Source organism: Manacus candei, unplaced genomic scaffold, assembly GCF_025592945.1.
Source record: "Manacus candei isolate 608988 ecotype Guabito, Panama unplaced genomic scaffold, ASM2559294v1 h1tg000050l, whole genome shotgun sequence".
In the NCBI taxonomy this organism is placed as follows: domain Eukaryota; kingdom Metazoa; phylum Chordata; class Aves; order Passeriformes; family Pipridae; genus Manacus; species Manacus candei.
Genome location: NW_026138098.1, coordinates 9,823,394 through 9,839,194, shown reverse-complemented (window position 1 = coordinate 9,839,194; position 15,801 = coordinate 9,823,394). Strand labels below are relative to the sequence as shown.

At 36.8% G+C, this 15,801-nt stretch overlaps 1 protein-coding gene across 5 annotated transcripts in view; it reads left to right on the top strand.

The window, feature by feature from the left end:
• The window catches only part of VTI1A (vesicle transport through interaction with t-SNAREs 1A), a 271,371-nt gene that overhangs the window by 7,566 nt on the left and 248,004 nt on the right, over positions 1-15,801 (top strand). For all 5 annotated transcript variants that reach the window (XM_051799934.1, XM_051799933.1, XM_051799931.1 and 2 more), the window contains exon 3: positions 4,584-4,694. In XM_051799934.1, coding sequence (XP_051655894.1) covers positions 4,584-4,694 — 111 coding nt within the window. The remainder of the gene's footprint in view (positions 1-4,583; positions 4,695-15,801) is intronic.

The window sequence follows — 15,801 nt, the reverse complement described above, 5'->3', positions numbered from 1 at the left end:
TTGTTCCCATTACAGCCTGTCATCTCTTCCATCTGGATGGAGAATAAAAGTAAAGTTTTATAGATGTGGAGTAACTGAGCCAAGGTGTTGATGACAGTTGATATTGACTTTTTCCCCATGGCCAATAGTTCCTTCCCTAAAGTTGCTTTTGTCTATTGCTTGCAAATGAGTTTGGTCTATCTAATGTCAGAAACGTAACCTGAGTGTTAGGATAAGGAAAGAAATTAGTGTTTCTACCCTAGAAGTTCTTATAATGGAAAGAACTTGAATCAATTATTTGCTTAATAACTAAATAATAATATTGAAATTAATTTTTGAAGTGGCATAGGTAGAAAAAGGTCTCTTTTTCAGGTCAACTGCTTGTTGGCATACCTGGTGCTTTTGGTTCAAAAATAGAATTAGTCTTGTAGACCATAGTATGGAAATAGCATCCAGGAAAGCTGGGTCTTGAGATAACTCTCTGCAATTTTGCCCTGTGAGGATGACAAGGCACCTAACCTCTCTGATTTGGTATTCTCAGTGAGAAACATGGAAAAATTGCTGTCCCGCCTCATGATGTTCTGAAGATACATTAAGGGCTTTTGGGCACTTTCATATTCATACAGCTGAAAGAAAGTACAAATCTAGAAATGTTTTTCATCTCCTTTTCACTACAATTTGACATGGCAAAAAAGCAGAGCAGTACAGGGCATGGGTGGTCATTCAGATTTCGATTTCTGCTCAAAGTAGATTGGAAGGAGCAGAAATTGAGTTAATGGCTCCTTACTTCTCTCCTTATGTCAGAAAAAGATCATCTAAATTTGTATTCATTACAAGATTAAAAAATAAATCCTGTATCTGTACTTCTATCCTAATGATGATCTGCATTTAATTTACTGGCTTTTCTTTCATGCTTTTGGTTTAGATATTTAGATTCAGTTATTATGTTTAAGCAATTATCTAACATGTTTGTGATTAATGTCAAGGTTTGGGTTTAGAAATCAATTTGAACAAACCTGCTAAAACCAGAGCTGACTAAGATGATCCTCTTTTAAACTAAAGGTTACAGCAGAAAATCAAAATAAACCTAATTCCTTGCTACTGATAGTTTTAATACACTGGTTTGCTTCATTATCTAGAGTAGTCAAAACTAGGATTAGCTGATTTTGTTTTATTTCCTATTTGGCTAGGAAATAATACTCTCATGTATTATAAATATTATTGTAGAGATAATGTAGTTACATTCACTAACCAGTGATTGTTTAAAACACTGTCTGCTTTGTTTGGGTAAAATCACTGGTGTAATTGATTTGATGTATGTGCAGAACTGACACAAAAACTTTCAGTCTCCCAGAGTGCCTTTTCAAACCAGAGCTGTGGAATGAGAGATCTCTGGAGAGAAATCCTGTCATTCTACATCCAGTGTGGAGTGTCTGAATGTTATTTTTACCAGGTTTTTAAGAAAGGTGAATGTTGTGCTAAACTTGGGAAAATTCTTTGAGCACAAGATCTAGCATGTGCTAGAAGAGCTGGAATGAGCATTTTTGAGTGAAATTCTACTTTAAAGAAGAAAAAACTCTCTCTGTGTTGTTTGCTTTTATGTTTTATGAAAGACACCACGAAATTGTTGTGTTGCAAATGCCTGGTTATTCTTATTTAGACATTTGGCTTTTTAATAATGCCCAAAATTTAGTGTTGCAAATGCTAGATTATTCTTATTTGACACTTTAAAAAAAAAATAAATCTCTATTTTAGTTCCAGCACTTTAGAATCAGAATAAAATAGTGAAGCTTACAAGTTCTATAAAATGCTAGCAGCTGTCCAGAGCAATTTCATATGGAAAAGTGCCTGTGGGAGGGGGACACTTATTCTGGGGTCTCAGTGAGCACATCAGCCACACTACGGTACTTTGTTTTATTTTTGAATGGAAATACCAGGGGCTGCTCTGCTTTATTCTATATTCAGTGCTGGGTGCTGTTAGGAGCAAGCCTACCAGGTTAAACTCCTGAGGAACCTTAAGGATGCAATTTATGAATTTGGGTGAGAGTTGAGTGCCAAAATGCTCAGCTTCACCACAGTGGTGATGTTGTGGTTCAACCCCAGCCACCAACTCAGCATCACAGAGACACTCACACACCTCCCGCCTTTCCCTGCCCACTCGTGGGATGGGGGAGAGGATTGGGAGAGTAAAAGTGACAGAACTTGTGGGTTGAGATAAAGACACTTCAACAGGGAAAGCAAAAGATGCACGACAAGCAAAGCAAAACAAGGAATTCCTTTACTTTTTCCTGTGGGCAGGCATTTTACCATCCTCAGGAAAGCCAGGCCCCTTCACGTGTAAGGGTTACTTGAGAAGACAAATGCCATCATTCTGAATGTCCCCCTTCTTTCTTCTTACCCCAGCTGTACATGCTGGAATATTGCTGTGGTCAGCTGGGGTCAGCTGTCCTGGCTGGGTCCCCCCAACTCCTTGTGCACCCCCAGCCTCCTGGCTGGTGTAGAAGTACAAGAAGCAGAAAAGGCCTTGGCTCTGTGTGAGCCCTGCTCAGCAATAATGAAAACATCTCTGTATTATTATCGCTGGTTTCAGCACACATCCAAAACACAGCCCTATACCAACTACTATGAAGAAAATTGACTCTACCTCATCCAAAACCAGCACATGTCAACTTTGAACATAGGCAGTAACAGAAGTTTGAGCTTGTAGGTTTTCTGAAGAAAACTTGAGCTTCTACACATATTTTGAGATTTAAGTGCCAGGATATTTTGTTTGCTTTAAGTAGATTTTAGCTCTGTTCTTGCTTGTGTATGAAAAGTATGACTTTTTTGGCCAATAATAAGCCTGAAAGTGGAGTTACATGAAAGTAGATTGCATTTAGGTTCACACCTGCTTGGACCACTGTCTTCTGCATGGCTTCTCATGGAAATTTCTCAGCCCAGCCACATAGTACTCATTTAATCTCATGAAGAAAAGCAAGGTGTTAAATATTGGTCAACTGAAATATATGTGCTTCATCGTTACACTCACTAATACTGCCACTTTAGAATGAACATTTTGAATTTCATGGACTGTGGTCTGATCGTTTATGCAACTTCTGTATTCACTGGGAAATGTTTTCATTTTTATCTAATAATTAAGAATTGGACTTCAATAAAATATTCTGACCTTGCACATATACTTATATATATATATGAGAGAAATGTTTTCTACGTTTGTAGAACATTTGAGATCAAATATATTGTGATGAAATTGATAAGAAATAAGCTATTAATTCCAGCTATTGGTTTAATTTACCCCTTTGGAAAGTTAAGCCTGAGCCAAAGAGCTGGGTAGAATTAGAAATTGCTTTGTGTGTTTCAATTCACTAGTGACCATTTAATTAAAGTCTGCTTTACAGTTTACTATTGAATATCATTTTGTATAATCAGACTAGATCAGGCAAAATGACTGTTAAGTATCTGGTAATTCCATTGATTAAATTCAGATGCTTTTCTTACAATATGAGGATGAAGTTTCAAAGTGTAAGCAAGTGATTACATAGGAATAAACTCCAGCAGTCCTTTGTGAAGACCTGTAACCATTTTGGGACCCTAGCTGAAAAGCATTTCTGTTCCTATCCTTATTGCTCAACCAAGATCAGTAGGAGATGAGTAAATACTGTTTCAAGAACCTACAGCAACCAAGGAGAGGTAGTCTCTTATCTTTTTAAATTAACTTGAAAAGATTTTAAAAGGGAGGTAAGGGATTCTTCAGCTGTGCAAAATATAACTCTTGAAGAGACAGCACCATATAGAGGAGGCTTCATGACCCAGGGGGCAGGTAATTATCAGCCCTGGTTTATAACTTCTTTTGATTTTCTGTACCTCTGTGCCATATTGTTGTGTTTCAGGCCCCTTAGTATTCTACATGGCAAGAATAAATAGAAAAAGCTTTTAAAAGATAAATTCTCTCTCTGATGTTTGAATACATTCAACTATGTACAGGTTCTTGAATAGGACTGTCATTAAACCCTAAAATTCAGCTGTATAATACACTAACATACAGATTTGGGATGTAGATTTAGGAAACTAGTTCAAGCTTTGTAATTCTGCTGAGTTAGCAGTATTTAAAGCAAAAAGGATTAGTTTATTAAACATAGAGACTGGTGGTAAATAAAACTTTTATATATACACATCTGTATATATATATATGTGTGTGTGGCTATAAATAAATAAAATACATTTTTCAGCCAAGGCTTTCCAAAACTGCCCAACTAGATGGACATAGGCTTTCTTCTGAACTATGCTAATGTGCAGGAATTATTTATCCTCAGTTTTACTATTTTCTTGTAATAAAATGTATTCATCACATTTGAAATTGAAATCCAGAAATGTTTGACTAGAATCATTCCTTCTAAGTGTCAATAATATTAATTTTGTCACTTGTTTGTTGACTTAAGGCTGTGTAAATATTTTGATAAATTCTTTATATATTACAGATTAAGCAGCATTTTTCTTTATAAAGAAGGAATATTTCTTAGCATTTGGGAAAAACTTGGGTAAATTCACTCTTGCTTTAATTAACCTTTTGATTTATACGTCTGCTCTTTCTTTTTACTTGTTAGCTTGAGCAGATGGAACTTGAAGTTCGAGAGATCCCACCTCAAAGCCGAGGAATGTACAGCAGTCGAATGAGAAGCTACAAACAAGAAATGGGAAAACTTGAAGCTGATTTCGTGAGTTTTTAACATATTACATAATGAAGGCATTTATGAGAATTTTTAAAATAAAATCATGCAGTTATTCAGGGAAATAAGAGGTATTTTTGACTAGTGTGAGAGATGAGTTCTGTTTGTATCTTGCTGTATATGTGCACAGATGAAAATCAAACTGGGGAAGAGAAGGTTTTCTTTTTGTAGCAATTCCATACCAATATTCCAGTTTCTAGCCTTCTGTCCCTTTGCCCTAGATCTCAGTTGTTTCTCTGCCATTAAATACCGTGAGTGTTCATGATGTATGCAAAGTAGTCAGCTTTTAATCCTGTTTCTCAAGGAATGACAGCTTGTAGTAATGTAGGCAGTAACATGAAAAGCAATATAATCTCCAATCTGTGGAATTTTTGAATGTAGCTTCTCTCATGTGCACTTCATTTGTTACTGTGTTTTCTGTTGCTCTTAGATTCTTCTTGGCTTTTGTACAAATTGGTATAAGTACTACATTTTTTGAGTAATGGATGCAAACTAACAAGATTCCCTTGTCTAGGGGCTTCTGCTACAGTTATCAGTCCTTTTTTGTGACTGGGATTTGTACTGAATAGATTTACATAGAGACAAAACTGTTTTCTGTAAAATCCTGAAAAAGTTCAAAGGGATTGCAAAGTGTAGGAAAAAGCTATGTTAATTGGCAGCAGCTCAGTTCCTCCAGGGTAGGGAGAAAGAACTAACTAGTGGCAGTATTTTCCATTCACCAGAGAGCTGTGAATTTCCTCAGGTTGCTGGCAGCAGTTTAATCCTTCAGGGGCTGGGGAGTCGATGTTTATACCTGCAGCCAAGAAATCCAGCTGACTGTCACTCCTCTGTGCTTCTGCCAAGTTGAGGAGTTGCACAAAAATGTATTACCTAGAAGATGATTGCAGTTTGTGAAGTCTGAGGAATGTTAGAATAAGAAGACTCGCATCCGAATTTTGGGACAGTCTCGTGCTGTTCCACTGTAGGAATTGCATCTGGCCGAACAGTGGCTTCCCAAAGAGAGCAGCTTCTGGACCAGTAGTGAATGCTGTTTATCTTCTCAGATGTGAGAGAATTTACTGTCAGCATATATTTGATGCTGGCCTATTTCTCTATGTAGACAAATGGTGGAATTTGTACTTCCATGTTCCCAGGCAATAGCGAATGGGAGAGTTCAGAACTGGACACTGTACAGAAGAGGAGGAATGAGTGTGAGGAAATGCATCTTAGCACTGGGAGTTACATGAATGCAAGAATGTGGTCAGAGTGAAGAAGCAAAGCAACACGAGAAAGGGGAAGGAACAGATAGTAATAATGGGTAAAAGCAACAGCCCCAAACCTAAGGATCTTCAGCAGAAGATCAAGGAGAAAAAGTGATGTGAAGGATGGAGCAAAGTACTGTAAGAAAACAACAACTATGCTTGAAAAAAAAAATCTCACTTATATAGCAAATAGTGTTGTTACAATGCCCTACAATGCCTTAAATGCCCTACATAGTTCCATTTTTAAATACTAACATTTTTCTGAATTTGTATGTGAGGATTTAAGGATCTTTTTGGATTATTATCCGGACAAATAGCAACTTGTTGGAAACTATATAACAAAATGATTCGGTTGTGAGTTCAAAGAGGGAAGAGGAGGAAGGAAGGGAAATACTATTTTTACTCTATAAGCTGCATGGCTCTCAAAGGTAGAAAGTTAAAATATTTACTGCAATGGAAGTGCTTTTGATTGTTCTGCCTGAATATTGTCCTGAATGAGTTGTGAACTGTTTGACTGTAAGCAAAGTGTATTGAGTTTATGTAAGAGCCGTAGCATACCTTTAGAAAAAGCAGATCTAAGTACTTATAAAATGAATTCACATTTCTAGATGACTGGAAATGATACTGGCAGTTTTGGGTTATGATCAGCTTACAGGTTCACTGGTCAAAGTTCTTGGCTTTTCTAAAAGGCACACAGATGTGAGCTTGCAAAGTTAAGTGTTCTTTATAAAAGGAGTTGGACTCTCAGCTGGATACCACTGTATTTGGCTTGGCCTTTCTTCCCAAGTGAAGTAGCATGTAAGCAGAGCAGAGCAGAGGACATTTCTCAATCATCTTGAAATGTGTGTTTCCTTTTAAATCAATTTCAAAAATTATATACTTCAATATACTTTTTCATTAAGTTCTATATTTCAAACATAAAGTGAATGCAGACCTGGCACTGGTAGTTTTCTTTTATATTCATCATAATAAACATGAGTTTTGATCTTGTGGTTATTTTTATGCCTTATAGCATCTTGCAAATTTGCCCTCACCCAAGCAGTTATGGAAAACAGCAGCATAGCAACATGTTTAAAAGTTAGGGAAAGGAAATCTGAGGTATGTGGACTGCCCGCTCTTTCCTTGCAGGATGGACAACATTAAGGTTTATTTGTGATGTTTAATATCTAATTGGTGAGTTTATTTTATCTTAAGCAGTATGTGTAATATTGACAAAATGCTATCACTTTAATATCATTTATTATGTGCTGTGGCATCTTTATGAATTTATAGGGATTTTTTTCTATACAATTTACTATGCTGAAGTATATTCTGAAAAATACAGGTTTAAGCTGGGTTGATCTGTACTTAGAAAAGTTACTCCAAACGTGAGTTTTTGTCTCTAACTTTTTAATCAAATAGGAACAAGTTGCTACCAGTGCTCTGCAGTCCTGGGATGTGTGTGAAGCCAATGACATCTACACTGTGCACTGTATTGCACCCGAGAAGTTGTAACTCACTAATTGCAATAAATCATATCTGAGGAGAAAAAGCCACATTGCTCTATCTTGATCATCCCTCTTGAAGAGGAACAGTGATAATGAAAAAAAGAATAGCTCGATTTTGTCTTTAAAAGTACTCCGAAAGCACAGCACTGTGAATACTGATGGGGAAAACCCACAGAGCGAGCACTGCACCTCAACTTCAAGCAGCAGAGGTTCCTGCTGCTCGCCCCAGTGCTCTGCAGTCTTCTGTGGGGAGCAGATGCCTGGGGAGAAATACAAGAATAGGGCAAGCATAAAGTCACACTTCTTTACAAAATGTCTGTATATGTCTCAAAAGGCCAAGTTTCAGGCTTGAGTAAAACGGATAAACCCTATGCTCTATTTTTTAACTTGCAGATGTAAATCTTGGTTTTATTATCTCATTTTCAATAGCATATACCAGCACCTCATTTTTGTAGCGGGGTTTTGGTCAGGTTAGGTCAGGAAAGCTGCATTCCCAGACCTGCAGGGGTCCGGGGCTCCTGCCCGGCCGGGCTTGCTGGGCTGCAGAGCCCCTGGTACGTGGTGATGGCTCTATCTGGTGGCCCCACGCGGAGTTGCAGAACACATACTTGTGCTTTCTGGGTTGATTCAGGTCTTAGCACCACCTGCTAAAGAGTTCTTGAAACTTGAAACAGTCTTCCTATAAGCAGGTCGTTTTCCTCCATCTACTAATGCACTATTAAGTGGTCTAAGCTTGTAATTCTTTTTTTCCAACTATTTCAGATGTACAATGTCCATGGTGCCTGCCTGCATGGAGTAAGTTCTGAATGAAAAAAAAAGTCTTTTAAGTACCTTGACTATAGGTGGGATTTATTCTTTCAAATGAAGCATTTTTTTTTATTGTTACCTGGAAGCAGCCAGTGATCTTTAAACAGTGGGGATATGCACTGGTAAAAGGCTTCCATATTTTATAAACATAAATTTGACATGAATCTATCCCAGTCCATGTAAAAATGGGATTATGTAAACTTAGCAAATGTGTGGTTATCTGCTAGCATTTGTATCCATTCCAAGTGTTCCATGTACTGGCTCAGTATCAGGGCACATAAAGTAGAAAGAAGCAAAGGCAGGCATTCTCCTGAAAAACTTACAGCTGAAATGTAAGGCATTCAAATAGATGAGGAAATATAAAAATCCAGTAAGACCACATTATATGGAAATATTCCTATTACAAAAATGAATGCTACATAATCAGTGTTGAAAATGAGATGAGTATATTCAACAAGAAGAAATACCCATCAAATAAAGGAAGCAGCCTAAGAACTGTTCCTGTTCCTTCAGCAGCACAGAGGTAAATTTTGCAGGTAGCATTTTTTATCAGCCCAAGGGACAGTGCTCATTCCTTTTAAATTCTCAGAATTGGTACTGATCTTGGTTATTCTGACTTTCAGGATAACCTTTAAAAGCAAAAAAAAAAAGGGGGGGAAAGTTAAATAGACAGATATATTGTATAAAACTTGATTAAACATTTAAACATTTTGGCATTTAACAATAGCTTCAGTTCAGTCAATAATGAAGATATATATTCACATTTCATACCTCCTGCAGATTCTGTTTAAGATCATTGTTAAAATGTCAACTGCTGTTAAGCTTTAAAAACATTTAAGGAGATAAGCCATGGAATTTCATTTGATAAAGTTAACTACCTTCTATAATGCTCAAGTACCACCTGAGCCCAGAAGCTCACCTGGACAACTGCTACAGCTGTGTCTGTTATGTTCTGGCTGCTAGTAGCAAATACTGCTACTCTTATTTCAGGTTCAGTCACTATCCAGAGAAATACTATGAGCATAATGAACAACATTTGTCAAAGGACAAGTTAGTGGCCTGTATCTTTATGGCCAGAGTCTTCCCTAGCTCTCCGCTTTGAACTAAAACTTTAAAAGCTCGGCTGTGGCTGCTGGATTATTTTGGTTTATAAAGCAAAGCTTTATTGCTTTGTAGTTAAAAATCATAAACCATGTGTGGGACTGGTGTATGTGCATCTTCATGGTTGTACCCCAACAATGTTATTAAGAACAGGAAACTCACCATGTGAACACACCATGTATGCACGAACACCCTGCCTGGGCAGGTTCACATGCCTGTAGTGACACGTGGTCTTGTTCACAAACTTGAAACTGAAACCAGATCAGTTTTCACTTTGTGAGTAGTACAGCTCTTTGGAGCAGGGCTGTGGAGGATTTGTTCTAAGGCACACAGGATTGAACTGATTAAGTTTCAGAAGAAAGGAGTTGAATTATCTGACCATGTACTTTGACAACCTAATTTTGGAGAAGCATGTTGTGAACAAAATGTCCTTCACTCTGCTGTTTTTATAGATAGCATCACCTCCTTGAGATAAGTAATCAGTGCTCTACCCTTTACACAAGCTGCTCCTTACAGAGGCACTGGGTTTTTTTCCCTCTGTTCCTTTTTCTGATAACTTCTGATGTGATATATGTCTGCCTGGCTGCAGTTGAGCATTAGACCAACTTCTTTTCTATAGAGGCAAATTGCATATTGTCTTCACTTGTTTTCACTTGTGTCCCTGCCTTGGTGGGTTTGTGGGGGAAGAAGATGGAGTCATTTGACATTTTGCAATTACTTTATTTGTAATACTGCTTTTTTAAATGGGGAAAAAGTGATACAGGGAAGAATATTCTCTTTTTCTTCTTTTTGTTTTAGTAACATACAAGGCCTAAACTGCATTTTTTTTATAGTTTTGTATGCAAGTATGGAGAAGGAAGGAAATTTATTTCATAATGGAATTTACTAGTGATGAGATGCTTTTCCTTAGAGGAAAGTGTGAAAGATGGGAGTTAACATGCTTTATTTATAATTAACCTAAAGGGTTATGATCATCTTAACTGAGATTCCTGAGACCACACTAGTGAAGCACACCTTACCTCTTGGGTTTTGTAATTCTGTAGATATTGCTTACAAAGAATCCTCCCATGTTTGACCAATAAGTGTGTTATGCATCTCATAACACAATGTGTGAAGAGATAATATGCTGCGTAAGAGCAACCAAGCAGCAAATTTTTAATGTCGATAAAACTAATTCCATAACTAGATTCTTCTCTCAACCAACTCCCCCTTGACATTCTGTGTCTGTCTCCAGAGATCTGGCTCATCTGTTAACACGGAGGGCTAAGACTGGTGAGTTTTGTGGTATGCTCTTTGTTGGTCCTTCAGCAAGTTGTGGTGGAGCTGATGCACATGATTTTAAGAAAAACCAGTTTGTGGAGCTCTAGACTTGGCTGAGTGATTACAAATAAAAGTGTTTGCAGGAAGTGATTTGGTGAGTCTGATAATTCTTGTGTCTGGCTGGGGGCTATGAATGAAAGGCATATTGACTCATACAGGGCACTGTAAGCAGTCATGCTTCTTTCCTTTCTCCCTGCATACACACAATGTTTCTATACTAAATTAAGCTGAAAAGTGGTCTGTAGCAGAATGAAATCCTTCTGTAGAATATATTTTAAGGCATCTAATAGAAATTCAGCATGATATCACCTCTGCTTTTTTCACTAAACATGCTGGCAGTTTGTAGACATGTCTGGATGCCACCCCTCATCAGCCTTTCCCAGGTAGAGAACTATAATTTCTATATTTACCATGAAGTTTGTTCTTATGTTAAAACTTCTACTTCTCAAAGTAGTAGAATTAAGTATGTTTGCTCTTGTTTCTAGCAGAGAGTGGAAGAAGCCATGCCCACTCAAAATTGCTTCTAGCCAGCTGCTGAGTAAATTGTCTTCATAAACAGAAGGTAAATGCTGTTTTGGTGGGGAGGCAGAAGCAGGAAGGGTTTATTGTTTCCCACTTTCTCAGTGATTTCTTATTTTAATCTAGTGATAACTCCCCTACCTGCCACACAAAAAGAAGCAACTGTCACTGTCCTGCCTTTGATAGCAGCAGTAATAAAGGTTCTGTAGCTTGAACATTGGTGTGGGGTGCGGTGATGAATGAAGCAGAACAGAGTGTATCTCGCTGTCTCTTCGTTGTATTGCTCACTTGTACTCATTTGAGGTTTGATTTGTTTTTTCTATCATGAGTTAGAAACTTAAAGATTACAAAAAGAAACATCAGACAAGCTGAGCAAAACCCCACGCCTTTTGGAAGTGTTTGCTTTTCAAGCTAGAACTGCACTCTAAAGATCCTTAACAGGTTATTAGTTTTTTTTTTTTATTTTCCCCAGCGAGAGCGAAGCTAGTTTGCATGTCACTGCAAAGTAAGGAGAGACATGTGCTACTGGTAAAGCATAAAAAATGGAGAGAAGGTTGGGTTTGACTCGGGAGGGATGAATTCCAGCCTTTTCCAGGTGTCCCGGTGTGTTTGTCCAGGGAGTGACACTGGGTGGCGCTGTTTGTTTGCAAAGCAAGTGCCATCGGTTCTCCCTCCCCTTTTCCCCACAGTTTCCTTTTTTTCTTTTTTTTTTTTTGCTTTGGTAGTAACTGAAATTACTGTTTCATGAATAAAATATTTCTGGTGGGATTTGCATTTCTATATTGGCTGAAGATACTGTGTTGAATGTTTTATTAACCAGCCCAGTGCAACTGTCAGCCTATTAAAGAGATCCAATGGACCCTGTTTAGCTAAATAAACTAAATAAATCCAATTCGTCAAATTGTGTTCCTGGCTGTTTATTTTCCATTCTTTTGATGTACAGTTTATTTTAAGTTAAAGCCACATAGTTTTAAAAATTAATGTGAAAATAGAATTTAGTGTTTGAAACATGAGAAGACTAATTGCCATGGTCAAAAATAGCTTCCCTTTATGGTGAAGTTGCCATCTGGTAAATGGTGAACTTTTTATTTGTGACTGATTAACTGTCCCATGCCAAAAATTAGTTTGGCAAACGAGTGGTTAATGGCTTTTTTTTTTTTTTTGCCTGCTTGCTTTTGTTGCTTTCATGAAGAGAAACTTGAAATATAAGCACTGCTGTTAAAAGTAACTGTTTCTACCCAACTTAAAGAGGTTTGTGCTTTATCTTGATATTTTCTCAATCAGAATTCAAGGGGAAAATTTTATATGATCCTTACATATTAAATGCTTGCTGAAATACTGATGGCATCATAGGCTAATATTAGAGTGTAAAAAAAATCTCTTTACATAACTGGATGTATTGTATGTCTAGTTGTCAAACAGTTGTCAAACATTACAAATAATAGTATTCTTTATATTCTGCTAGTACAAATAATATTTTAGTTACCTTGTTTTTTGCTGAAAACCTTTACCATAAAATAACAGGAGACAGGCTATAAATTTATGATAATGTTATTGGCATAGTAAAAATTTTCTTTGCCAGTTGAAAATTCTTGTAAATACAAATGTATTCTGGATTTGTTAATAGAGAAATAAAGAAACAGTGATGGATGTATTTGCTCTTTCTGATGCTTTCCATAGCACTGCTTTAGTGATGTTATGTGTTAACTTTTATGTGTTTTACAAGAAATCAGAATTGCCAGGTATCATGTTTTGCATAGTTTTATTTTTATGATTTTGTGTTTCCAAAAGTGGAATACTGAAATTTAGTGCACTAGAGATACAGTTCTATTAAATTCCATATCTGGCTTTTTTCTCAAGAAATTGACTATAATACCTTAAGAAGTCTCTGTGAAAAGCTAATGTGTTAGTATGAATTTAATAATGCCAGGTATTCTTTAGAAAAATAATTTAATCAATTAATTTTACCTTTTTTCTTACAAATGTTGGTTGAATTTAACAGAAATTGTAAATTTTTCTTATTACCTTTCCCACAGACTCTAACCCAAGAACAGAGTAGATATTTAGGCAGATGTCTTCAGTGTTGGATAGAGTGCTGTTCCCTTGTGTAGGTAGACTTTAATTTGTCCTGAAAAATATTAAATATGTCTAATATTTTCTAGCTGCAGGCGTTTAAAAATGGTATTTAAAAGCTAAACAGCACAATGTTATCCTGTTTTCTCAGATAAAACCTTCCCATTTGTGCTCTAAGCTGGTTCTTTTTAACATACCAGTAATATACACAGAAGGAACTTTATGGTTCAGTAAAACTGGCTAGCACAGGGAAAAAGGAGATGGGCTTTTGTAGCAGTGGACGTGTTGTCTTGTTTCTGGCTTAAGACTTGGTGAGGAAGGAATATAAAGTAAAAAAAATGCAGCTGAAAGTGTATTTGAGTGATTTTCCCTCCTCCTAGTAACGTTTTTTACTATGTGAAGCATATGGAAAAAGTGTGAATATCTCTGTTCTTTTGTTTGGTAACTTTTTATTTGTATTCTGCAATAATTTAATAGTCCATCCTAAGTACAGTCAGCTTCCCTTAAAGCTGCCATAGAAACCACAACAAAAAGTGATTCTTGGCCACAAAATCAAATTAAACTTGCTGTTCTTACTCAGTTAGGGAGGAAATCCTTGTAAAGGCTAGAGGATCTAAACTTGTACATTTGACAATTTAATACTTGTATACATTTATAATAAGTGGATCAAATGCAGCACCTCCCTTACTTTTCATGTGGTTTTTATAAACCGCCTTTAGGGTGTCAGTGCTAGGAAAATAGGCCTTTTCCAATATTTAGTGAATCCTACAGAGATTTCACTCCTAAAAGAGGTGATCAATGAAAATTAGAGTAGAAATATAAAGAACAGATAGTAAAAAGGAATATAGCAGGTGGCCTCTGGGATCAGCAGTAGAACAGAATAATTTTTCCTGCTGTAGTAACATTTCTGATGTGTGTAATGAAAAAAAGGTTTTGCTAACTGAATATTTGGTGCCTGGCACGTAAAGAGAAAGAAATTGGGGAGTGTGTGTGGGCTCTGCATGTTTCCCATTGAGTGGCATTTGTCCTTGCTTTCTGAATCCCCACAAGTTTCCAACATGTCTTTATTTTTTTTTTTTTTTTTTTTTTTTATTTTCTGAGAAGTTAAGACTAGAATGAATAAGGGTAGTGTTTGCCAACTTACCCTCCCGGTCAGCGTGGAAATCACTGAATTGCAATTGCAGGCTTTGTACCTGTTCACTAAAGACTCAAATGAGAATTCTGGCAAGTTAAAGAAAAGGCTTGTATTGTGTCTGGTGGGTCTTGGCTTGGGCCTTAGTTAGAAAATGCTCCTGCATTATGAAGTTAACACCTTCCTTTTCACTGATTCATGAGTAGAAGATTTGAGCCATTATTAAATCGAGCTGTAACCTTTGCTAGGGTATATCAACAACCAGGAAAAAAGTGGTATTTAATATTTGATTTAAGAGAGAATAATTGCATTAGTATCAAAGCAAATAATCTTATTTCAAAATCGGAACAGTAACTTTCCATAATGATGGGTGGTATTTTGGGACGTGTAACTGCAGATATTTCGTCACGGGGATTCCTATTTGTGGAGTGCCTTGCACAAAGGGGTTTCTCACACATGGCTACAGCTCTTTGGCACTGTAATAATAAGTATTAACTAAATAGAACTTTGCAAATAACTAAGTTGCTATGTTAATGTATTTCTTGTGATTATTTTTATTTGTTTAAGAAATGCAAGTTACTTTCAATGTTATGGATTGTTCCGTTAGTAGTTTCTTTGAAATTTCGGATTTTTGTATTATAATATGTGTCTGTTATAATTTTTAGCATCTTTAAAGAAGAAGAAGTGTTTATCTAGGATTAATGTGGTTGGTAGTAAAACTAATAATGCTAAAACAGGGACTTAACTATAGTGGTAGGATTTTTTTTTTAATCAAAAGAATATATTTGATTTGTAATGACTGTTTTGTATTGTTCATAATTCAATGTTATTAATACCCCCAAGTGACCATGGGATTCTCTCTTCTTTCCAACCAGTCTTCAGGAGAAATCAGACTCTCTGGTTCAGTTGTGTAAGCTTCCCACAAAGTTAGTTCAGTCAACTAAATCAAGGTAAAAAGTTACAGAAAGGTCAGGATTAAGTTAGGGGTTGCTAACCTGAATTGCTTTCCCAGCCTTTTTAAGCCCTTAGTGCTCCTTTTGTCTTTTTCTTACCTTCTGTCATGTTGTCCTCCTGTTAGATCTTTATTTCAGTTGAAGGCACCTGGGCTGCATCTTTCCCCTGACCCATTCTTGGAGTCGGTTTCAAACCTGTTATTAAGGTCCCCTTTTTCCATTCATGAGTTACACGTGTAGCATTCAGCAATGCAGATCGGTGGCTCGGCACTTGTGCCCTGTAGAGTTCTTGGTTTAAAATGCATGCATTTTAGAATGAGCATAGGGAAAATTTGCTCCTCTCCATCCTCATTTTCCCTTTGCTTTTTCCGCTTCTCTTTCTGGGGCAAATGTTAAAAGTTTTTACGTTTAATTTGTGCCTAAAAAGTACTCTTGCTAAGGTCAGAACTGCTCAGTTCCCTT